A 25,041-nucleotide genomic window follows, 5' to 3' on the forward strand; every position below is an offset into this window, starting at 1 on the left:
CTTGAAGAACTTGGACATCTGGGATGTGCGGGAGTGGAATGTCTTATCGTGGGAGCAGATGCGGCGGAGGCGGAGGAATTGGGAATAGGGGATGGAATTTTTGCAGGAGGGTGGGTGGGAGGAGGTGTATTCTAGGTAGCTGTGGGAGTCGGTGGGCTTGAAATGGACATCAGTTACAAGCTGGTTGCCTGAGATGGAGACTGAGAGGTCCAGGAAGGTGAGGGATGTGCTGGAGATGGCCCAGGTGAACTGAAGGTTGGGGGGAAGGTGTTGGTGAAGTGGATGAACTGTTCGAGCTCCTCTGGGGAGCAAGAGGCGGCGCCGATACAGTCATCAATGTACCGGAGGAAGAGGTGGGGTTTGGGGCCTGTGTAGGTGCGGAAGAGGGACTGTTCCACGTAACCCACAAAGAGGCAGGCACCCGCATGGGCCCCAGCTATGCCTGCCTCTTTGTAGGTTACGTGGAACAGTCCCTCTTCCGCACCTACACAGGCCCCAAACCCCACCTCTTCCTCCGGTACATTGATGACTGTATCGGCGCCGCCTCTTGCTCCCCAGAGGAGCTCGAACAGTTCATCCACTTCACCAACACCTTCCACCCCAACCTTCAGTTCACCTGGGCCATCTCCAGCACATCCCTCACCTTCCTGGACCTCTCAGTCTCCATCTCAGGCAACCAGCTTGTAACTGATGTCCATTTCAAGCCCACCAACTCCCACAGCTACCTAGAATACACCTCCTCCCACCCAGCCTCCTGCAAAAATTCCATCCCCTATTCCCAATTCCTCCGCCTCCGCTCCCACGATAAGACATTCCACTCCCGCACATCCCAGATGTCCAAGTTCTTCAAGGACCGCAACTTTCCCCCCACAGTGATCGAGAACGCCCTTGACCGCGTCTCCCGTATTTCCCGCAACACATCCCTCACACCCCGCCCCCGCCACAACCGCCCCAAGAGGATCCCCCTCGTTCTCACACACCACCCCACCAACCTCCGGATACAACGCATCATCCTCCGACACTTCCGCCATCTACAATCCGACCCCACCACCCAAGACATTTTTCCATCCCCACCCCTGTCTGCTTTCTGGAGAGACCACTCTCTCCGTGACTCCCTTGTTCGCTCCACACTGCCCTCCAACCCCACCACACCCGGCACCTTCCCCTGCAACCGCAGGAAATGCTACACTTGCCCCCACACCTCCTCCCTCACCCCTATCCCAGGCCCCAAGATGACATTCCACATTAAGCAGAGGTTCACCTGCACATCTGCCAATGTGGTATACTGCATCCACTGTACCCAGTGTGGCTTCCTCTACATTGGGGAAACCAAGCGGAGGCTTGGGGACCGCTTTGCAGAACACCTCCGCTCAGTTCGCAACAAACAACTGCACCTCCCAGTCGCAAACCATTTTCACTCCCCCTCCCATTTTTTAGATGACATGTCCATCATGGGCCTCCTGCAGTGCCACAATGATGCCACCCGAAGGTTGCAGGAACAGCAACTCATATTCCGCCTGGGAACCCTGCAGCCTAATGGTATCAATGTGGACTTCACCAGTTTCAAAATCTCCCCTTCCCCCACCGCATCCCTAAACCAGCCCAGTTCGTCCCCTCCCCCCACTGCACCACACAACCAGCCCAGCTCTTCCCCTCCACCCACTGCATCCCAAAACCAGTCCAACCTGTCTCCGCCTCCCTAACCTGTTCTTCCTCTCACCCATCCCTTCCTCCCACCCCAAGCCGCACCCCCATCTACCTACTAACCTCATCCCACCTCCTTGACCTGTCCGTCTTCCCTGGACTGACCTATCCCCTCCCTACCTCCCCACCTATACTCTCTCCACCTATCTTCTTTTCTCTCCATCTTTGGTCCGCCTCCCCCTCTCTCCCTATTAATTCCAGAACCCTCTCCCCATCCCCCACTCTGATGAAGGTTCTAGGCCCGAAACGTCAGCTTTTGTGCTCCTGAGATGCTGCTTGGCCTGCTGTGTTCATCCAGCCTCACATTTTATTATCTTGGATTCTCCAGCATCTGCAGTTCCCATTATCTCCTTTACCTCCTGTCTCTCGCTTAGCAGAGTCTCGTGTCTGGCATTGATGTTCCCGATGCAATTTCACCCTCTCCCCCTCCTCAGGTCCAGGAAGATCAGATTTAACCTGGTGCAGAGTCTTCTCCCCATTATTAACTCTGCTGGAGCCATCCCTGTAGCTGCATGAGGGCCGGTCCAATAATCAAATAGGAACCGGGTCAGTTTGGCATCGCGTGAAGTTACAGGCTGTTTTTTTAAGTCTGTCTTCAAAGTTTGGACTGCGCTATCTGCCAGACTATTGGATGATGGGTGGCGTGGAACTGTCCTCATGTGCCAAATGACATTCAACTTCAGGAAATACTCAAATTCCCTGCTGGTAAACGATGGCCCATTGCCTGTGACCAACACTTCCTGAGTATTGCAAAAGATACTCTCAACTTTTCAATCATTGTCCCTGTGTTTGACAAATGAAAGTCCAACCACTTTGAATGGGTGACAACAGTGCCCAAGAATATTGCGCCTGTAAAAGGATCTGCACAGTTGAAGTGTAAATGTCGAGGTTTACCTGGATTCCCCTCAACGTGGTGGAGCTGCTGGCATTAATTATTGTCCTTGTTGGCACTCTGGGCACTGTTCCACTAACACAGCTATGTTGGCATCCAATCCTGGCCGCCAGACATAACTTCTCACCAATATCTTCATTTTGGAAGACCCTGGATGTAGAGTTCGGTAGAGTTCAGCCAGTATCTGGTGGTCAAATTGCTCAGGACAATCACTCCCCATAATAAAACACCATCCTCTCTGGTGGTCTGCTCTCACCAGGTCCATAAAGGTTTCAGTTCCAATTGGGATGGCCCTTTAGTTTCCCCTAACACCTCCAGCTGTTTCAGTTTTACCAGGACCAGATCTTCTGGTGCGTTCACAGTCTGATGTCAGCGATGACTGGAAATGTGTCCAGAAAGTTTAAAACCAGCATTGACCCTCCCAGTGGAGGCACCACTGAGGTGTATATAGTAGCGGGATTAAGCATCTGCATTTGCTGCTTCGCCCCCTGGATAGCGTTCCAACTTATAATCGTACGCACCTAGAATGAGAGCCCACTGCTGAAAATAACCCGAATCTATGGGCAGCAGAGCCTTGTCCTATTTGAGTAGCCCTAGCAGGGGTTTGTGGCCTGTTATTATTACAAGTTTACATCCATCTAGGTATTGGTGGAACTTCCTAAAGCCAAAGATGACCGGTAGATCTTCCTTCTCTATCTGGGCATATCTTCGTTCAGCATCAGCCAAATTCCGAGAAGCACATGCAGTTGGGTGTTCCTCTCCACTGGGCCAACATTACCCCAGTACTGTATGGGGAGACATTGCACGTCATCATTACACTTTTGGTAACTCCACAAATAACATGCCATCACCAAGACACCCCTTACTTGTACGTGCATAGTACACGACCCTGACCCAGCCAGCTCAGAGCTGCTCCTGGACTGAGCAGCACGTTTGACACTCCTGTTTATATCGGTCAGCCAGGGTTCCCTAAAGGGACCAGGTTAATCGAGAGAACGCATGTTCTATGAGGTCCACTTCACTGACATCCTTTAAAAATCATTACTGATACAATCATTCATCCCTTTAAGTTCAATATTACCTTTAATTGGGTAATTCATGTTCTTTCCACCACCTCCATTTTAAGTGCTTTATTAGGTGGGTGCTACTCAAACTCATAAGACCCCATCTCTATTCTTCTGCGTAACTGATGGACCTCCTTCCTAGTTTTAATTCAGACAAGGAGTCTGCACTGAAAACTGGCCTTTCCCTTTACAAATTTTGCCAAATCTTCATAGGCATTAGGAGACCAATGGAGCAAATCAGCCCATCAAGTTCATGCCAACCCTATTTATGGAGTGATCCAGTCAGCCCTCTTCTCCTCTAACTTGATGTAGGAATATCCACATTGTTATACAGAGGGGAATGTTCTGATGTTCCAAAAATCAAGATAGTAGGGGTGTACCTCTAGGTGGTGGTAAAGTCACAAGTTTGGAAAGTTATTTCAAAGGAGCCTAGATATCTATCAAAGGTCAAGCATGACTACAGAGAGCATTCCCATAGTGCACCTGATTGGGCAAAATCAGGTAAATCAACAGATTCAGCTATTTCTTGATTAGTGTATCAGAAAGATCCTTGACTTTTGCAAGTTGCTGCACACAGGCAGTCTATAATCTGACAGCAGGCTGACCATTTTGAATCACTTGCAATTTGATGTCAGGTTTTAACCTAAGAGTTGAACTCTGCCATTATTTTGTGTTATTAGAGCATGGTTTGGCTTGAACTAAAAAAAAGTACATGAATAACATGACTGAAAGGCTCAAAAGATTGAATGGTCAGGCATGAGTTAAAAGTCTCAATTACTGATGAGGGCACACCCCACAAATGTTATCTTTTGGATCAGATGTTAAACCAAGCCCAGTCTGTCCTCACATCTGTAAAACTCCAACAGCAACTATCTGAAGACAATCAAACTTGTGGAACACTGCCTTGTTCTGGTCAGTATGTAAACATTTCTGAAATAATGATTTGCTATTGATCATGATGTTTGTACTCTGCCTGGAGTAGTGTACAGTCACTGTACTTCAAAAGCTATCTTGTTGATGTGAAAGTTTAAACAGGGGCTTCTATTTGTTCCTGCTTTGTAAAAGCAATACTTTAGCATGAAGAATCACTAATGACTAATGTCATGGGGATAACCATATCTAAAAGTGAGTAAGTACTTAAGGAAAAGGGGGAATTTACCTAGTGGACTACTGCTCTTCAAAACTTGGAAATATAGTTTATGACATTTAGCTTGTCTGTGGGTTGAGCCCAATGCATGTTGAAGTATCTGGAGGACTGGAGTATGATGACTAGTTGATAGTGGCAGGATGTAGGGCTGGCATGGGAAGTACATGGGTGGCATGGTTGGTGCAGATGGCATAGATACAGGCTGGCAAGTACTCTTGCAATAAAAAAATGTTCCTTAAACACTTACTATCTACTAGTTAGATGTCTGAGGGTAGCAGGGTATCCACTGAACCTAATCTTACTAGGTAGCCACCTCCCATGGAGGGTCATTGCATAAAGACAAAAAAAAAAAGAGTAACCAGCACTCACCTGTCCTCATGACCTGAGATCAACTAATAAAATGTTAGGAATGTAATTTGGAATCTTGTTAGTCCTGGCTCAGAAGCCTCACAACACGTTGATTCTGGATCAACTTCAGAATGTTCACACCTAGCTCAAAACTGTTTGCCAAAGCAAACAGCTACTGAAATCATGGAGTGAAGTTATGTTTGCCCTCAGATAGATGTGAAAGATCCCATAATACTGGGAAACGTGTAGTTTACTCGGGTCAAAAACCCCACTAAAGCCATATCCTGCAGTAGTTTACTCTACACAATTTGACCACCACATTTCATAAGTGACTAATTTAAAAGAAAATCTATATCAGCTGTAAGCATCTTTTAAGAACCTGTAATGCAAGTAGGCACTAGAAAGTGCAAGATTTTATTCCTGAAAAAGGTTCAGCTTTACATGGCTTAATATTGATAAGCCCCCAGGCTCAAAAGGGATTTCAGAAGCTGTGATAGATGCTGCAATATAAAGGGAGAATGCTGAAACGGAGGGCCAAGATTGGGTGCATCAAGCATATATAGAAAAAGGTCAGTCAGTCTAGCAATGCCATTAGTTTAGTTCAGAGTGTGTCAGATGAATGGGACTTCAAGAATTAGGCCATAATACATTGCAATGCAGGATTAACATGGCCACTCAGGAGCAAGAGGGAAGCGGACTGTTTCTCAATTAACAATTCTAGTAGCCCAACAGGCCCCTGCTTTCTGAAAAGCATTAGTTCAAAAACCTAGATGCTTAAGGGCATTAGCTGCAAATGCCAGTTCGCACTCAAATTGTGGAGTGATTAGACAAAACTCCCTTAAATTTGCAGTTTATGCTACCTTTGAGATTAGAAGGGTTGAGGGGATACAGTACTTTGTTTCTTTGAGATTAGCAGCCTCAAGTTTGCAGTTTACTAGTTCATTCAAGACTTTTACAAGTTGGACACTTGTACCCTGTGCTCAACTTGCTGATCTGCGACACTTGGAGTACAAGTTCATTCAGATTTCTGAAAGTGGAGCCTACAGCAACAACACATTATGTGCATTAGGCTAGCAGTAAACACATGCACTGAGTTCACTAGTACTCCTGCCAAAGGAATCACCTGACCAAAGGCATAACTGAGTTAATCTGTTAACAGTGGTGTTCTTTTGGTGCATCTTTGCTGGGTTCTTGATTTTTTGGATCAAGTCACTTGTCTTTACTGCTGTGCCTTTTTAATGGTCTGGGTCCACTGGTGATATTGCCTCCCAAGTGTCAAACTCAAACCACCACAAGTTTAGCTTAATGAGAACACTATCCTGTGCAGGAGTGATCCAATAAGGGAACTACTTTAGTGCACTGTTAACTGCAAGTGTGCTGCTTATAATTAGAGCAAACATTACAAAACAAGTGCCAATTTTGCTCAAGTTTTATTCTGGCAGTTCAAAAAATTTACAAGAGCACAGCTGAACCTTGTTACTCAGATGCTTAGACAAAAACATCCTAATTGCAGCAATTTACACTAGGTCATCACGAGTGCCTGCATAACAAATTACAACTTTCCTCATTGAATCCTAAACACATGGATGGAGCAGGAACATTTAGGATTGTTTCTCAAAGAACTTCTTGCTGTCATTAACATTAGGTTTAATGGTGTCTGCGCCAGGCTTCCAACCAGCAGGGCAAACTGGAGAAAAAGGATTAAAAAGAATTAGTTTCAGAGTGTTAGATGATACCATTAAAGTGTCTGTTAGTACCAGTTCTTCTTATTGCAGTACACTGGCTTTTGCAAGAGAAGGTATCTGGTCAATTTTCATTTAGGCAAGGTTCACCTTGCCTCGAGTAGGTCTTAGAAGGCTGGGTGTGCCACGAGGTTGGCCACAAGAACATACTAATTAAAAATTAGTCCAGACAAGATTAACTTCAGTGCAAAGTACAACTTGGACAAATTCTACATCAGCTAGGCACTCCACTGAGGTAACACCTAGTGACTTTCTGCAAGTGGAATTGTAAGAGTTCATAATTGCAAATACCATTTAGCTGGGGACTGCTAGTTTAGTCAGCCTGAAATCTTGATCATTACCTTCACCATGTTTGTCTGTGAATTGAAAGGCCTGCACCAGCCTTAGTGTTTCATCCACTGAACGGCCAACTGGAAGGTCATTGATTGTAATCTGGCGCAGGATTCCTTTCTCATCAATAATAAAGAGTCCTCTGGATAAGAGAGAAAAAGCAAGTTGGCCAGAAAGTGTCATTATGAACAATTGGTTTGTCAGCATCCCTCAAACTGATAACCTTGACCACCTCAATGGACAAAGGTTTCTTTCCTCAAAATCTCAGGCTAAAACATTTGAAACCAACTCCAGTGACAAAGCCACCTTAAAGTAAGGAGTGCTCCAACAAGAATGTTGGACTTTGATATCCTATACATTAGGTGCATATCAAAAACTGACCCACTACAAAATCTCAACATTAGCAATTGCCAGCAGAAAGTGTGATCAGGTCTGAAACCAAAGCAGAAAGGATGCAATTCAAGTGCCGAGTGAGGCTCTAAAGGCCCAGACTATGTTATACCAACCTGTAAGCAATTCCTTCATCCTCCTTCAGGATGCCATACTCTTTGGCAATGGACTGAGTTAGGTCAGCAACTAGTGGAATCTCCATGTGGCCAATACCACCCTGTTTACGAGGAGTCTTGGTCCTTAAAAGAGTGTTAATACCTATTAGCTTAAGTGTCAAAAGAATACTCCAATTAAAGAAGCCCACCTTAACCAAATAATTCTTTAGAATCAATGCACAGGCATGTAAAAATAATTGACAAGTCACACACAACATGTTACTTCCTTCTAAAAGGAAATGATCAGAGACCCAGTGGATTATGAACTGGTTATCACTGGCTTTGTCAGTTTGGCTGGTCAAAAGAGAATAGTATTGGCTTATAACCAAGCCAAATGGTTAAACAGTGGGAACTTTTGTTGGCACATGGCATTAATCTTCTCTTCCAATTCAAAGGAAACTCTGGTTACTGAGATTCAAGCCTCAGATCAATGTAACTGAAGAATAGTGAATTGCATACCTTTCTCTCCCTAGAAACTGGGAGGGAGTAGAGAGGTGCTGACAATTCAAAGGATCACACTTATTGGTGCAAGACATGCCATATGGCCCATGCTTGCCCTGGATTGTCAAATCACTTACTAGTCCCAGTTTCCTGATACTGCACATATACTGGATTAAAAAGGAGTACACGAGGATAACTTGGTCCCAAAAGATACTAGACTTTAAACAATCCTAACCAGATCTCTTGACCAAGTAATCTGTATCCACTAGATAGCAAGCTCAAAAATAAAGCAGGAGGACAAGTCTTGGATCAACAGAGTCATTTGTTATGACAATATCTAGCAATCGAGCAGACACCTCAGTAACTGATGGTTGGGCTAGCTAGCAGTGCAGTGAATTTTACAGAAGGTGGTTCTGGTCAACTATTGGCAGAGAGGTCATTCCTGATAGAATGGCATGCAGTATAAGAATTCTTACCAGGCCAAGTGGCTGAAGTGAGAATCTGTAGAAGCACCAATTACTTCACAGTTGATCTTGCGAAATTCAGCAGCATGGTCACTGAATGCAATGATCTCCGTTGGACAGACAAAGGTGAAATCCAGAGGGTAGAAGAACAATACAACATACTTTCCTGAAATAGGAAAGTTGGTATTAGACATGACAAGAATTTTTCATCCAATTTTACTAGATGTTGCCATGCTCTATTGGCCAGCTAAATGGGTACTAGCAAATGGTTCATGAATTGACAAGTAGCAAGGATGTGCTCAAGGGGAAGTACAGAAGACACCTCATGTTAGTAGAGAAGTGACAAATACATGATAATCTGGAGGTGGTGACATTGGCAAGTGGAAAGAAAGGTTTGAACAAGAGTGAATTAGGATCTCAATTATGCAATTAGATGAAGCTTTTTGGTGAGTTCAACTCAAGCAATTGGAATCAAGCCAATACAGCTTAATCTTCAGGTGCTGTTGAAAGACATGTAACCCTGGCTTAAACAGCTTTTCACTAAGTTTCACAATTTTTAAGACTAGATTCCTACAGTGTAGAAACAGGCCCTTCGGCCCAACAAGTCCACACCACCCCTTGAAGCATCCTGCCTAGACCCACCCTCCTATAACCCACACACCCCTGAACACTATGGGCAATTTAGCATGGCTGATCCACCTAACCTGCACATCTTTGGACTGTGGGAGGAAGTGGGAGCAAACCCCCAGACATGGGGAGAATGTGCAAACTCCACTCAGTCACCTGAGGCTGGAATTGAACTTGGGCCCCTGGCAGAGGCTGCAGTGCTAACCACTGAGCCACTGTGCTGCCCTCTTAGAGTGGTTCCTCATTGGAGAATGAGAAGAATTTCTGCTTGTTGGGAAAGCTGAAGTGCTTTATGGCAAGTGGCTGAAACAATTAACTGATTATATCAACATTTGCACCTTTAATGAGTCTAGATGAGGCACTGAGTTTCAAAGAAAAAAGCTGACCTAGGGTGCATTACAAAAGAGGTGGGAACACAGTTCCAAAATTTGAAGGAAATATTGTGGGCTTGAGGCACGTGCAAGTTAGTGTAACAGACAACTTGTTCTTTCACGAGGGAGGATTTGACAGTCTTCCTGGTCTCAGAGTAACGCAGTGGTAAAGCTACCAAGTAATCCAGAAGTCTCAGGTTCAAATCCAACCACACTAGCTGGAGGATACAAATTCAATGTTGAAAAAACCAAGCCAGACTATAAAGGACTGTTTTAATGGTGATGAAAACAGTTTGTCAATACCTTGTTCATAAATGCCCTTTAGGGAGGCAAGTCTATTTTAGTTGGCCTAAATGTGACTCCAGGCCCAGTGGTACTGGCATACTAGACCACTCAGGTCAACTGTTATTAGGTATAAGCACCAAACGTTGGTCTTGTCAAAGACAAAATTGCCAGTGGGAATAACAGTGGTGAATGTATGCCTCAATTTCAAAGCACCATTAATAGTGATCAGATTAAGTTATCCTTCAGTTTTTAAAAGGCAAAGTTTTGCCTATTTGGCAGAAGGAAGGATCTGCTTAAAATACATGCTGCTCCCTATTCCAGTATTTCTTAGCTTCCCATAACAAAAGCACAATTTCTTCCATTTTAAAGCTCAATTAGATCATGCTTAAGAATCTGTGAAAACCTGTGCAACCTGTGGGGCCATAGCAGACTTTGTACTCAAAATGCAATTGGAGTTTGATCAGATTCCAGCATTAGGACAAAGTCTGTTAGATCTTTGCCAAGACTGCTGCAATTGAGCACACTGAAGCAGAACTGTTCACATGCTGCACAGTGTTGCATTAATAACCAAGAACAAAAATAGTTTACCTCTGTATTTGGACAGAGTTAGATCCTCAAATTCTCCACTGGGCATCACAGCCTTGGCTGTGAAATCAGGTGCAGGGTGACCAATTTTAAGATTTCCAGCTGACATCTTGATTGGTTACTGTAAAGGAAAGATGTTATGAGATAAGTCAGCATTTGACCTTGAAGGTGATCAGAACTTAAGACATTCTGAATATGTTGAGTAGGTTGTGGCAACTTGTGTCCCCCTGGAGGGTTGCACATGCAAGCGAGAGCAAGCAAGGAGAGAGAAAAACCAAACAACTTAATTACAAGTTTAATCAATAAAAAGAGCTTGGGTATTGGAGGGAGATTTACACTGGAGTCACAAAAAGATGGATATGGATCAAATTTTAGACCAAGGGAACTAAGGCTAAATTTCTCAAATCCTCAACAGCTATCATCTGATCACCAATCAAGGCAATTTCAGCAAAAACTGATTGCATAAGTGAACCAAACCCACCACTTTATTTGAAATCAGTCAATTGGACTTAGTGTTAAGAAACCCACCTGTTACAATTTATATGTGGGATGTTGTCATAGGATTGAGAAGGGTTGCCCATAAGCAGTTTACAAGAGGCAATGAAGTCAGGTTCAGGAATACACAAGGCATATTCCAATGGCTGCTGGGCAGACTAGAGAGGAGAAGTAAGGATTTGTGACAAAGCCAGAACACTGGCAACAACAAGAGGAAAGTGAGATAGTGGACTAAAAAGTTCACCAGTCATGGTTTAGGCATTCCCTGCTGCAGCGGTAGGACCCACTCTTGAGCCAGGAGGCCTGGCTGCAAGTACCATTTGCTTCAGAGGAACATTAGAAGTAAATTCTAATCAAACATAGATAACAAAGTGTGAAGCTGGATGAACACAGCAGGTCAAGCAGCATCTTAGGAGCACAAAAGATGCTCCTTAGCCTGTGTTCATCCAGCTTCACACTTTGTTATCTTGGATTCTCTAGCATCCACAGTTCCCATTATCTCTAAATGATCAATCATTGTCCAGTTTAATTATGAAAGAGACACTTGACCTACATACTTGTTTTGAGACACTGCAAACTTTACTGGTGTTTAGGATATTGCTTCTCTTCCACTAGAGAAAGTTGCTTTCATTTAAGAAAACTTAAATTGTAGATACAACTGGCACAAGTTTGAGTGCCGATTCACTTAGTGTGCAGCATTCCAAGTAATAGATAGTATACCTTGGTTGTAAAGAGTTTACCTATTTCCACAGATCTGTACCAGCTGCAGCAAGACAAGTCAAGTCACTAGCCTCTGCAGAATCAAAGTGTTCACAGTTGGAAGTGACATTAACTTTGCCATTACCAGGATTTCAAAGCTATTCCTATGCAGTGACTCCTACAAGGGCCATTGACTGACCCAACTCATTCTAGAGAAGTGTTGTCTACTTGAGACCTGATGAGCGGTAAGCCAAAACAAACCATTGTGCATAAAAAGTCAGAGTGTGAGGATTAGGAAAACTGGCTACTTAAATGCCACTAATTGTTTGGCACACAGGATCACTACAGAAGTTAGTAGATGTCATCTCTACAACTGTTGACTTGAGAGCCTTTTAAAGTCAATAAACAGGGAAAGCCAATAAAGCTTCAACTTAAGTGACAGGAGATTAGTGGTGCAACCACCCACTAGATTTGGGCTTAGTTCAACATTTTTGATAAAAATTGTCAATAGACATCAGTCCCTTTGAGGCAAGGATCATTGGCTCAGAACAAGCTTCACTAAAAAAGTGATCAAGAACCTACAACCCAAGTGGTCTCAACCTCCCACCCACAGCCTCATCTCATGACCAACCTGCCCTCATCCCCACCTCCTTGAGGTGGGAACCTGTATCTTCTCCCCACCTATCCACTCCTCCCACCTCACTGACCAATCCCACCACTACCTACCTGCAGGCACCCATCACCATCCCACTTGTCTTCCTCAGCCCCCACCCCTTTTAGGGCTCTTCCACCTCCCTAGTTCTGAAGGGTCCCAACCCAAAACACAATGCTGCCAGGCCTGCTGTGCTCCACAAGCTCTACACATTACTTAAGGCCATAAGCTTCCTTGGGGTCCAGTTGAGTTTTCAACTATCCAAATAGAAGTGGTAGTACAAAAAAAAATTGCTTGTTGACACTTAACCAGACAAGGCACAGCCAGACCCACCGATCAGTCTAAAAACCAGTATCCAACACAAGCTATACATAGCCTTTTAAAACAGGGCAACTCTAGATTGCATCAGACCAAAGAACAGCCTTATGAAGGCTAGCTCAAAGGAAGGTTGTTCAGTAAAGAGCTGGACTATCTCAAGACTCAATAATTACTTGCAGTGGACTAGCTACCTACAAGTGTTACACCATTTTCCCCTGAAGGAAAGTGCTGACGTTAAGTGTGTCAAGTCACCATTTTAGTTCAGCCATTTCCCCCCACCCCCCCAAACTCCGCAGTAGAGGTGCAGCTAAGTTCATAAATGTGTTCAAAGAAACGTGACAACTAACGACAAGTATTGCAAGACAACAGCTTATTTATTGCTAAAGACTTCAGCAGGAAGTTGCTTATCCTCAAATACTTCGATTTGTAGCGTGTGCTTTCAGTGCTTCAAGGTGTTTGCCAAGTATCAATATAAATTAAGATTACACTGGAAACCAATTCAGCAAACCACTAAGGGAAACATTCTTAGAAAGATCAAGCTTCTAGTCTAATCGTCCCACATAAGAGTACTTTGCTTCAAGTCGCTTGTTTTGTAACATTAACAGTGTTGCTAAGTGCCCAGTTTGAAATCCCAGCCAGTAAAAGAGTGTCTTCTGGGCAAAATAGGAAGTTGATACATTGAGAAACATTGAAGTGATTGTGATGGAAGAGGTTTCAGATAAATCAGTACGATTACAAATCTATTTCGTAACTTTCATACGAGCCAGCTCGCATTATGAGCTGTTTAACTAATTGTAAAGATGGAGCTGGGATTTTACACGGCCTTCTCATCCCCTCCCCCGGAGGGGCCCTCCATAGATAGAGGGAGAAAGAGCTCCGACATGCTTTTTAAACAAAGGTTTGCGTCACTCACTGCGCCTTTTGCCTTTAAGGCTACAGCTTTGACTTTAGAAGCTTTCAGTCCATCGAAACCCACCTTCAAAGCCCAACTAGAAAATTTACAAGGCACCCATCGACTTACCGCATGCAATTTTTTGGTTGCATCCACCCTCAGTTTAAAAAAAATGCATCGACTTTCAACAGAAAATTAAACAACTCTATGCAAAAGACCACTACACACAAATTAAAGCTTTTTGTTTAAAACACGCGAACGCCGGTGTTGCGTGGTTTCTTTTTCCCTCCCCATTACAACACTTACATTGATCCCACGTTATACTCTTGTAGCCAGCGCTTCCCTACAGCGCGCTTCTTCCTTTTATAATGAGCCAGAACTCGCGAGGCTTAAACATCTCAGACAGCGTGGGTCCACAATGACTCAGCGAAAAAAGAATCCATTCCCAGCCCCAAGAATTAAAGGGAAAGACAGAGTGTGAACGTCAGTGTGACTTTGGAGTTTCAAGATCAAGTTTTCGTGGTGCAATTTTAACAATTAGTCACTTCCAGAAAATGTGATGGAGAGAAGGGCGTTGATGAGGGTGAGGGAAGGTGGTTTGTAGAGAGGAGAGGGTGGACAGAAAGGGATTGTGGCTGACAGTGGGAATGAAAGGGCGGGTGGCAGAGAAGGTAGAGACTGACTGTGTGGCGATGAAAGACAGAGAAAATGATACAGCGTGGGATAGTGATTGCTGGAGAGAGCATGAGACAATAAAGGCAAGATGTTGGTGTGAAGGTGTAGTAAGGGAGGGTACTGAGAGAGGGTGATGGGGAGGGACGGTTGAGAACAGGTTAGTGGCAGAGAGAGAAAGAGGAAGGGACAGAGAGCGTGGGGATAGGTGGCAGAAAGGGAGAGATGGTAGTTGGGAAGGGTAATGAGGAAAAGGAGAGAGGGAGATTCATGATCAGGAAAGTGTGGCAGATGGCAATGGGAGAAGGAAGAGAGAATAGCTAATGGGGTCACTCTCGGCAAGTGTGATGCCTGGATGAAATATTAACAAGGGGGAGTTTGGAATTGAGACCAGCCTCTCATAAACTAAACAATATACCATTGTGTGGTTGAACAGTTCACCTTGTTCGTTAAATGAATCTACAGAGATAGACCTGACCTGGCTGGTGGAATGGGATGGGTTGGTGGGATTTCTTCTCTGAATGGATTGTGTGATTCAAGTTAAAGAAGCATCAATAAACAAGACTGATTTTAAATCATCAAGCTATAGTTGTACTCTTGCATTTAAAGGGAGTCTTTAACTTTGCATTCCTGAGGCAGCATCTCTGGCACTTAGAAATGTTTACTACCCTATACTTGGGTATGTGAACTTTCCATAATTATATTAGAATCGTTTTCTCCGTTGTTTCTTTCTTTCCTTTAAGATACTAGTAAAAACAGGCTCGGTTGTTTTGTGGCTGCTGACACTGATGTTTCTCCCCAGTAATAGCTTTTAAAAATATTTTTTATGAAATGAGTTTTTACTATCTAGCATTTCTAAGTTGATTGTTTTGCAGATTCTCAAATGTAGTTTCACATCAGACAGTTGTTTAAAAAGACAACAAAAGTCTTTAGTTTACATAATTCACTTTTAAAATAGAACATTCTTAAGCACAGTTATTTGTATTTGCTGAACTAGCAGATCTTAGCTAGAAGTAGTGTGGGGACCATTGCATTTAGTGGCTATAAGGAAGAGGAACTAATCTGTCAGAATTTATCTTTATGTATACTACACCATTGCAGTTGGTGGCGTGTCTGGTGGATGAAGACACAGTCATATTTGACTAAGAGCCATCCTTTTCCCCAGCATTGCCAAATACCACTTGAACATACTAAACAAAAAAAAGGGTAACTGGGTCCAAAACATTAATTCTACTTTTTGTTCACAGATGCTGCCAGATCTGCTGAGGTTTTCCAGCAATTTCTATTTTTCTTTTAGCATTGCAACATGTTGTCATGCGAAATGAAAGACTTGTATTTCTATGAGGTAGCCTTTTGCATGTTCATCAGACTTCATACAGCACTGCAGTTCTGAAGAAAGGTCACTTGAACCAAAACATTATTTCTGATTTCTATACACAGATGTGACCAGACCTGTTGAGCTTTTCCAGCAATTGCTGTTTTTGTTTCTCATTACACTTCCCAGCCAATGGAATATATCTGATGTGTAATCAATGTCAACAATCTGCACAAAACAAGCTCTCACAACAGCAAAGTGATCTTTATCATATAATATATTCTTTTGTGACATTAATTGAGGGGTAAATATTGGCCAGGGGCCCTAGGAGAACTCACCTGCTCTTCTTTAAAACAATGTCATGGGATCTTTTGCATTCACCTGAGCAAGGAGATGGTGTTTAATGTCTCATCAGAAAGGCAGCATTCCCCTCCACATTGCATTAGAAATCATAAGAGGCAAGGTTCCATGGACCAACCGCTGCTTATAGACTCTTGTGTAAAGTGTGTAGGTAATGCAAGACCTTGCGTAAAACCAACCCTTTATGTATTTCATAACTCACATTGAACTCATCTGTCCTTTGTGGTTCTGTGAAATATCCCAGAGTCTTTTGTTAAAGTTGCTGTGCAACTGAAAGTTGTGCATACAGAGCTTAGTGGAATTGACTAAACAGGAAAATTACAGAAGACAGCCAGCAATTTAGGTTTTATAGACCACTACATTTGTTTATTATTTGCAAGAATTGTTTCTGCTCTAATAACAATAATTTGCATTTATGTAGGATCTTTATCACAACAAGGCACTCCATTGAAGGTTGATGAGCAAAGTTGGACAGTGAGCCTCAGAAGGCATTATTGGGGCAGATGGTCTACAATTTGCTCAAAGAGACAGGCTCCTAAAATAAGAAGTTTAGACAGTCAATTCCAGAAATGAGGACCTCATTAGCTGAATATGTAGACAATAATAGTGGACAACTAAATTCCAAAAAAAAATGATCTCGGTTGAAAGATTAGCTGGTATGATTGTTTGCAAGTAACAATTAAAAGAATGTGTCCAATTCTCTCCAAATTCCATTACACAGTTATAGATCTGAACTCACTAAGAATGGGATTGAGACTCTCTCACTCACTCATCTAGGGTACATACACCTCCCAGGCCAGAGCCTGCAATGACCCTGAATCCAGGATCAGAAAAGAGTGGAAGGCTAGCATCTGGTTAACTTTACCACAGTCTCCAGGAGGAATTGATGGCTTAACAGATTCTGGGTAATCCAAGATGGGGACTGGAAAAAATGTTATTGCTGCAAGACCTGCTCCTTTTTTGAGGTATTTTCAGTATTGAAGCTAATTTTCTCGATCTCTAGGAGCAGTAATTATGACTCTGTTTTGGCAGCAGTTTGGGTGTAGGCATCATGTGATTCAAAATAAAATAAAATAATGCAGCAGGTATGTAATGTTGTCCCTGTCTTATGGGTGGGGAGAAGTGAGGGGTGGTGAGGTCTGGCTTCATTGGGCTCGGGGGTCGGGGAGCACTGGGTAATTTATGAGCAGTTGGGTTAATGAGTCCATGCATTCCTTTCACAGGCAAATAAACACATATGCAGGCTGGCTGCATGGCACCGCTTTTTGGCTCATCAGCATATCTCACTGCGCATTTATTGAATAATATAGGGTGCCACATGAGGATTGGAACACCTGTACCGCCTCCAGTACAAAGCCTGGTAGGTATCTGAAGGGGTCTTGGCAGCTCATGAGGCCTCCTCCAACTTCCTCAACATCCATGAGTCAATCACTGCCACTGAGAGAGAGCTTCCCCTCTACTTCAGGGCTGTGGCTGCTATTCATTTAATTGAAGTAGAGGCTTCTTTGGAAGACACCCCAGGACAGTGGCAACCTCTTTTTGCCTCCTGACCTCAACCCCCTCCAAGAACTGACAGCTTATATCTGCCTTGGAGAATGGTGCTGCTGCTCTTCTGGGGCTGCAGGCTCAATCAGAGTGTTTGCAGGCTATCACATCTACTGTCCTTAGTTAGTTGCTGGGCCTGGAGGGTAATGTTGTAATTGAGGAAGACGTTAATCTGGGAACATCTCACAAGAAGCTTGCCACCATCTAGGACAAAGCAGACCATTTGTTTGGCACCACATCCACAAGCCTCCACCACCGACACTCAGTAACAGCAGTGTGTGCTATCTACAAGATGCACTGCAGCAATTCGCCAAAGATCTTCAGACAGCACCTTCCAAACCCACAACCACTTCCATCTGGAAGGACAAGGGCAGCAGATACATCAATACACCAAAGCCTGCAAGTTCCCCTCCATGCCACTCACCATCCTGACTTGGAAATATATTGCTATTCCTTCACTGTCGCTGGGTCAAAATCCAGAAATTCCTTCTCTAAGGGCATTGTGGGTCAACCCACAACAGGTGGACTGCAGCGGATCAAGAAGGCAGCTCATCACTACCTTCTCAAGTGCAATTAGGGATGGACAATAAATGCTGGCCCAGACAGCGACGCCCACATCCCACAAAATGAATAAAAAAAGCAGGCACTCTGACTGCTACAGTGAGGTCGGAATGCCGGAATGGTCTTAACTCAAACTGGGGGATACTACTGGGGAGGCGATGGCCTAGTGGTATTATCACTGGACTGTTAATCCAGAGACCCAGATAAGATTCTGGGGATCCAGGTTTGAATCCTGCCATAGCAGATGGTGGAATTTGAATTCAATAAATTATCTGGAATTGAGAATCTAATAATGACCATGAATCCATTGCTGATTGTCAGGAAGAACCTATCTGGTTCACTAATGTCCTTTAGGGGAGGAAACTGCCACGGTGTATGGCATATTTGCCATCATTGGTTGGAGAATTGAGTACAAGAATCAGATTGTCATGTTGTAGCTTTATAAGACTTCGGTGAGGTCACACTTCGAGTATTGCATTTGATTCTGGCTGCCACATTACAGGGAGGATATGGAGATTTTGGAGAGGATGCAGAAGAGGTTTATCAGGATGCTGCCTTGATTCAATGGTATGAGCTATAAGGAAAGACTAGAAAATCTCAGGGTGTTTTCTCTGGAGGGACAGAGGCTGAGAGGAGTCTATAAGATTATGAGATGCATAGACAGGGTTGATGGTCAGAATCGTTTGTCCTCAGAGTTAAAATGTCTAATCCTAGGGAGCGTACATTTAAGGTGAGAGAGAGAAAGTTCAAAGGAGATGTGAGAGGCAAGTTGTTTTTACACAGAGAGTGGTAAGTGTCTGGAACATGCTGCCATGAGTGATGGTGAAGGCAGATATGATAGAAGCTTTTAAGGGACTTTTAGAATAAGGACATGAATATGCAAGGAATGGAGGGATATGGACCAAGAAGCAGGCAGAAGGGAATAGATTAATTTAGCGTCACGTTTGGTACAAAATTGTGGGCCGAAGAGCCTATTCCTGTTCTGTACTGTTCTATGCTCTATATAGTTTTTAGCCCCACGCTGCACTATGGATAATAGGTCTTAGACAGCAAGTTAACTACATTTTGAAGCTGCATTAGATGTCTTGAATATATTGCAGTGCCAATAAAGTTCCTGCAAGCATTTCCTGTAGTTCCTGTAAAACCACATTATGATTCAGTGTAGTGTAGAGGTGCCTTGTTTGATTACATTGTTTCAGTTAACCCTGACTTATAACACTTCTTGTAGGATCCCATAGATAGCAGCAATGGCACATTCTTGGCTTGAAGTGATAAGAATTAGATAGTGATAGAACAGAACACCCAAGGGTGTGTCGTATATCTAACACAAAATAATGTGGTCAATTCATTGCATCTGTCATCAGCCTTCACAATTTCAGCAGGAATGCTGCTTTAGAAAATAAACAGAAATAAAACATTTAGTGTTTTGTGTGCACAATAATCTCTTTTCATGATTATTTATTTTTCATTTGAAGAGTAACACCTACTTACTGGGTGAACAAGTTTCAGGGAGCAGAAAATTTAATGTGTGAACAACCTGAACTCCACATCTGTAATGCACTTGGACCCTAACTGATCTGCTGAGCCTTTTTGCACGTGTCAAAATTTTTATGTAATGTGTTTGCCAGGCCCTGGAAGATAATGAGTTGTCTTGGGATGTTTTGCTACACGAAAGATGCTTGTAAAGTCCAAATTATTTTGACAGAAATTTCCATCAGGGGAGTAGCACCAACTAGGTGGTACTGTTTGACTCTCGATGATCTGCCTTTTCAGACACTCATGGTCCATTTGACTTTAAAGAAATTTATGTTGCGCAAGGAAGAACAAGTTGCATTCATATAGTTCTTTCCATCTCCACTGGACAGCCCAAGCACTTTACAGCCAGTGAAGGACTTTTAAGGTGTAGTTCTGTTGTAATGTAGGAAATGGCACTGCCAATCTGCACAGAGCAAGATCCCACAAATAACTAAAAAAGCTGCGTGTTGTGATGTTGGAATAATAATGGTGGAGGAATAAACGCAAGCCAACGCACACAGAATAACTCATCTTTAAAATAATGCCGTCTTCTTTAAAATAATGCCTTTTGATCATTTGCCCGAGTAAGCAATTAGGCCATTGTTTAACAGGGTGGTTAAGAAAGGATCTAACATGCTTCCCTTCATTGCTCGGACCTTTGAGATTAGAAGTTGGGACATCATATCGATGTTGTACAGGACAATGGGGAAGCCTTTTCTGGAGCATTGTGGGCAGTTCTGGTCACCCTGTCATAGGAAGGATATTATTAAACTGGAGAAAGTTCAGAAAAGATTTCCCAGGATGTTGCTGAGAATGGAGGGTTTGAGTTCTAAAAATAGCTGGGACTTTTTTCATTGGAGCGTAGGAGGTTAAGAGGTGATTTTATAGAGATTTATAAAATCATGAGGGGCATGGATAGTGTGAATAGCAATGGTCTTTTTGCCTAAGGTGGGGAAATTCAAAACAAGAGGGCATATTTTTAACGTGAGAGGAGGAAGATTTAAAGCAAGACATGGAGGCAACTTTTTCCACTGAGAGTGTTCATGTGTAGAATGAACTACCAGAAGAAGAGGTGAATGTGGGTACAGTTACAACGTTTACAAGACATCTGGATAAGTATATTAATAGGAAAGGTTTGGATGGATATGGGCCGAATGCAAGGAGGTGGCACTAGTTTAGTTTGGGAATGTGTCGGCATGGACCAGTTGGACCGAAGGATCTGTTTCCATGCTGTGTGACTTTATGACTGTGACTATCTCATTTGTAAGGCAGTACACTGTACTGTATCTCACTTGTAGCAGTTCAGCACACTCTCAGTAATGTACCAAAGTGTGAGCCATGATATTTCAGCTCAAGCCTTGGAGTGGGATTTGAACTTGTCGTGTCAGTGATGAGAGGGCTCCAACCAAGCCAGTACCACCTGACACAAGGTGCAGCCAAATTGTTACCATATATTATGTGTTAAAACTAAGAATATATAACACATAATCATTGTGAAAATGTCCTGAGGAGTGGGTGTTTATTACAGGGAATAAAGACTCAATCTGACAATGATATTTATTTCGAATTTGGCTATTTAAGTGGCAATGAACTTGCCCAAAGCTAGCAGAGCAAAATACAAGAGCAAAAGACTACAGATGCTGGAGGTCTGAAGTAAATACAGAGGGTGCTGGAGACACATAGCAGGTCTGACAGCATTTGTGAAGACAGGAGGAGAGCACACATTTGGAGTCAAATATATCTCTTTTTTAGAAGTTAAGAGAGGTGGAACAGTGTTTGGATTTATGTCATTGCAAAAGCTGGAGAGCTGCAAGTGGAACAGAAGGGAAGACCATGAGTGAGTAGGCGGCTGAGGTAGGTAAGAGATCAAATGAGTCGCAGAACAAAAGGTGTAGGAACTGTAATGGTTGTAGATAAAAGATAATCATAGCTGCAGAGTAGGTGCTAATAGCAGAGTATATGTCAGCTTTATTGAGAACAAGACCATGAAAACAAAACCGTTTTTGGGGATGGAGGTGGGAGTGGGTGGAAGGTGGGTAAGAATCATGCCTTTGTACTTGTTGTTGAGTCTGGAAGTCTGTATGGTGCCAAAGTGGAAAACGAGATGATAGTCCTTCACATTACATTCAGTGGAACTGTATAGCAGATCTAGGACTGAAATTTGAGCATGAAAGCGAGATGTCATATTGAAATGACAAGAAACTAGGAGGTTGGGATCATGCCTAAATGAAGGTGTTCTGCATATTGGTCATCTAGTCTATGTTTAGTCTGCCCTGTGTAGCGTATTGTGAGCAATGAAAACAATGGACGAGACTGAAAGAAATACAAGTACACCACTGCTTTATCTGGAAAGAGTAGAACCCTTGGACAATGAGTGGGGGGAGAGAAAAGGGCAAATGTTAAACCTCCTGCAATTGCTTGGAAGGGTGCCATGAGCGGGGGATGAGGTGTTGGGAGTGATAGGGGAATGAAACATAGTGTCCCACTATCACCAGCACGATAGCATTAACAAACACAATGTCCCTATCGCCAGTACTGTCTGCATTTCAAAGGGATCATGCAGTTTTAAAGTATTTTGCTGGTTGCATCGTGCTTTGGCCCACCTAAGGTTGTGAAAGGCAAGATGTAAATATATGTTTTTTTTTCCTCTTTAGGGAGTCAACAACTGCCAGAAATGAAACTATATGTTGTTCGTGCTGGTGAAACAGAGTGTTACAGGAGGACAGGATATTTGTTTTTTTCAAGTTTAATGTACTTAGGGTTGGTGGAAGCAAAAGAAGGTCAGCTTTCATGTTCTGAGGGTTAATAGATAAACCTGCAGGGTGGGGAACAGTTTCACTGAATTGTTTTGGTAAAAGTCCAAAATGCATATCTGCTGGATTGAAACATGATTGCAGAGGTACAAAGGCCATTAAAGTTGACACATCCCTCAGGTTTCAGGTCATCGGGTGAAAATTTAGTCGAGCAGTGGAATGACAGGCTTAATTACTTAGAATTAAATAGAATTTCCAGCATAGATACAGGCCATTTCTCTTAAAGAGCTCCATTTGGTCAATGCTTAGCCATTGATGTTTCTAGAGAAGATAGGAAATGACCTGAAAGCTGGTAACATAATAGATACAGGACCAGGAACTAGAGCATACAAATGTAAGGAAATGGACAAGAGAACCTGAGCATGGGTTTGGGCATCACGGTGGCTCAGTGGCTAGACCTGCTACCTCACAACACCTGGAACCTAGGTTTGATTCCACCCTTGGGCAACTGTGTGGAGTTTGCACATTCTCCCGGTGTCTGTGTAGGTTCCCTCTGGGCACTCCGGTTTCCTCCCACAATTCAAAAGATAAGCAGATTAAGTGGTTTGGCCATGCAAAATTGCCCTTAGAGTCCATGGATGCGAAGGTTAGTTGGATTAGCCATGGGAAATGCAGGGTGACAAGGATAGGGTAAAGGAAATGGTCTGGTTGGGATGCTCGTCAGAGGGTCAATGTGAACTCGAAGCACTAAATGGCCTGCTTGCACACTGCAGGGATTCATTGAAAGCCTCACCATGCAGTGACTTTTTGGGATCTGGAATGCATTGCCCAAGATGCAGGTTCAAATGAGACTCTCAAGGGAGAATTGGATTGATATCTGAAAAGGGAAAATGTGTTACCAGGAGCAGCAAGGAGTGGCACTAAATAAATTGTACTGATGGAATGCTGGTGTGGATATGTCAGGCTGAATGGCCTCCCTCTATGCTGTCACAAGTCTGTGATTTTGTGATAAACAGCATCACAGTAAACATAAGGGGATGTGTGAGATATGAAAATTTCATTGCCATTTGCATTACCACTGACTCTACTGGCACAGGAACAAGGAACAGAAGAGTAAAAATAGCAGGTGGATTAGGTGATAACAGAAAAGTATTTTTTAAAATAGCGTCCTTGTTTCAAGAAAACAGGTCATTAAAAGGTAAACAAAAATATCTTGGCACCTTTCCATAGTAATACAGACCAAATTGCTGTTGTCTGTCTGTTCTTAAAGAATATGTATAAACAGAGTCAAATGGATGTATTTTATTGAGCGAATATTTTTAAGTGCCATCAACTTGATACCTCTAGCAGCCCTCACAGAGAGAGGATGTGAAATCAGTCCAGTACATGATTTGAAAACAAAATGGAACTCACTACAATCCCAGGCTTTCATAACGTAGGTTATTAGCAATTCCAATGAAGTAAACTGGGAAACTGGACTGATCCACTGCACAAGCTTTCAGCACAGATCTCAGGGAGTGCTGCGTTGCCTTTGCTGTCTTTGGGCTGAGACATTAAACTAAAGTTGCACCTGCTGTCACAGATGGACATAAAGATCCTGTAAAGCCATCTTTATATTCCCAACCACTAACTGCCAAGACAAATGATTTGCTCGTTTTTCCTCACCGCTATTGTTTGGACCTTGCTGTGTGTGCTTTGACTGCTATTTCCTGACATCAGTAAACAGCAATTGTAGCAGTGACTACACGTTCAAAGCATCCCACTATATGAGAGGTACACCAGGATTTGGTAGAGGTGTTCAAATTTATGAAGGTTTCAGACAGACGAGATAGAGAGAAACCGCTCCCTCTAGTGGAAGGGTTGAGAATCAAAGGATACCAATATAATGGCAAAAGAACTATTGGAAGTGTGATTAGATTAGATTAGATGAGATTAGGATTGCTACAGTGTGGAAACAGGCCCTTCGGAACCAGTATCCCATCACCAAGTCATCCTTTATGTACATATGCACAATACATAGGCTCTGATCAGCCAGCTCAGAGCCAGTCCCCAGACTGGGGAAACTGAATCTCCTGTATATTTTTTATTAAATAACCTATTTTTCTAAACAACCTGTTCAGAGACATTATTACACACCAGTGAATCAGGTGGGACTTGAACCCAGGCCTCCATGGTCCAGGGGGACACTGCCACTGTGTCATGAAAGGACCCCAATCTGCCCCATCTCAGACCAATCCCCACCACTGCCTACCTGCACTCACCGGTCACCATCCCACCTACCTTCCCCAGCCCCAACCCATCTCTCTTTACTTATTTCCCAGCTCCCGTTGCCCTTCCCCATTTCTGAAGAAGGGTCCCGGCCTGAAACGTCAACTTTGCTGCTCCTCTGATGCTGCCCGACCCGCCGTGTTCCTCCAGCTCCACACTGTGTTGTCTCTGACTCCAGCATCGGTTCTCACTATCTCCTGTTTATATCTGTCAGTCAGGGCTCCCTGATTGGCCCAGGGTTAACAGCCCCAATCAGGGAGCTCATAGCTAATAAGATTACCTTACCCTCGTTCCAATCACTACAGTGGTATAATAGGTAAGATCTGGAATGCTATGTCTTGGTGTGTGATGGGGTCAGATTCACTCCTGGATTTCAAATGGAAACCAGATAAGTGCCAAAAAGAAAATGAAATTGTATGGGCATGCAGAAAGGATAAGGAAGTGGGAGCAA

General features: G+C 43.3%; 2 protein-coding genes across 3 annotated transcripts in view; one reads left to right on the top strand and one right to left on the bottom strand.

Moving 5' to 3' along the window:
• The first annotated feature begins 4,548 nt into the window (after positions 1-4,548).
• rnaseh2a (ribonuclease H2, subunit A) overlaps positions 4,549-25,041 on the top strand; it is a 56,151-nt gene continuing 35,658 nt past the window's right edge. Inside the window, exon 1 of the mRNA XM_059640024.1 lies at positions 4,549-4,572. The gene's annotated coding sequence lies outside the window, so the exon portion shown is untranslated. The remainder of the gene's footprint in view (positions 4,573-25,041) is intronic.
• Positions 6,567-14,041, bottom strand: LOC125447470 (peroxiredoxin-1-like). Of its 2 annotated transcripts, none has more exons than XM_048521840.2 (6): positions 13,908-14,041; positions 10,549-10,666; positions 8,690-8,843; positions 7,734-7,856; positions 7,239-7,369; positions 6,567-6,842 (listed from the first exon to the last, which is right to left on the bottom strand). In XM_048521840.2, the coding sequence occupies exons 2-6, from the start codon at positions 10,652-10,654 to the stop codon at positions 6,757-6,759; spliced, it is 600 nt and encodes a 199-aa protein (XP_048377797.1). In that variant the 5' UTR covers positions 10,655-10,666; positions 13,908-14,041; the 3' UTR covers positions 6,567-6,756. The 2 variants fall into 2 exon arrangements, with proteins under 2 accessions (XP_048377797.1, XP_048377798.1); XM_048521841.2 differs by lacking the exon at positions 13,908-14,041 and adding an exon at positions 13,731-13,845.

Source organism: Stegostoma tigrinum, chromosome 35, assembly GCF_030684315.1.
Source record: "Stegostoma tigrinum isolate sSteTig4 chromosome 35, sSteTig4.hap1, whole genome shotgun sequence".
NCBI lineage: Eukaryota > Metazoa > Chordata > Chondrichthyes > Orectolobiformes > Stegostomatidae > Stegostoma > Stegostoma tigrinum.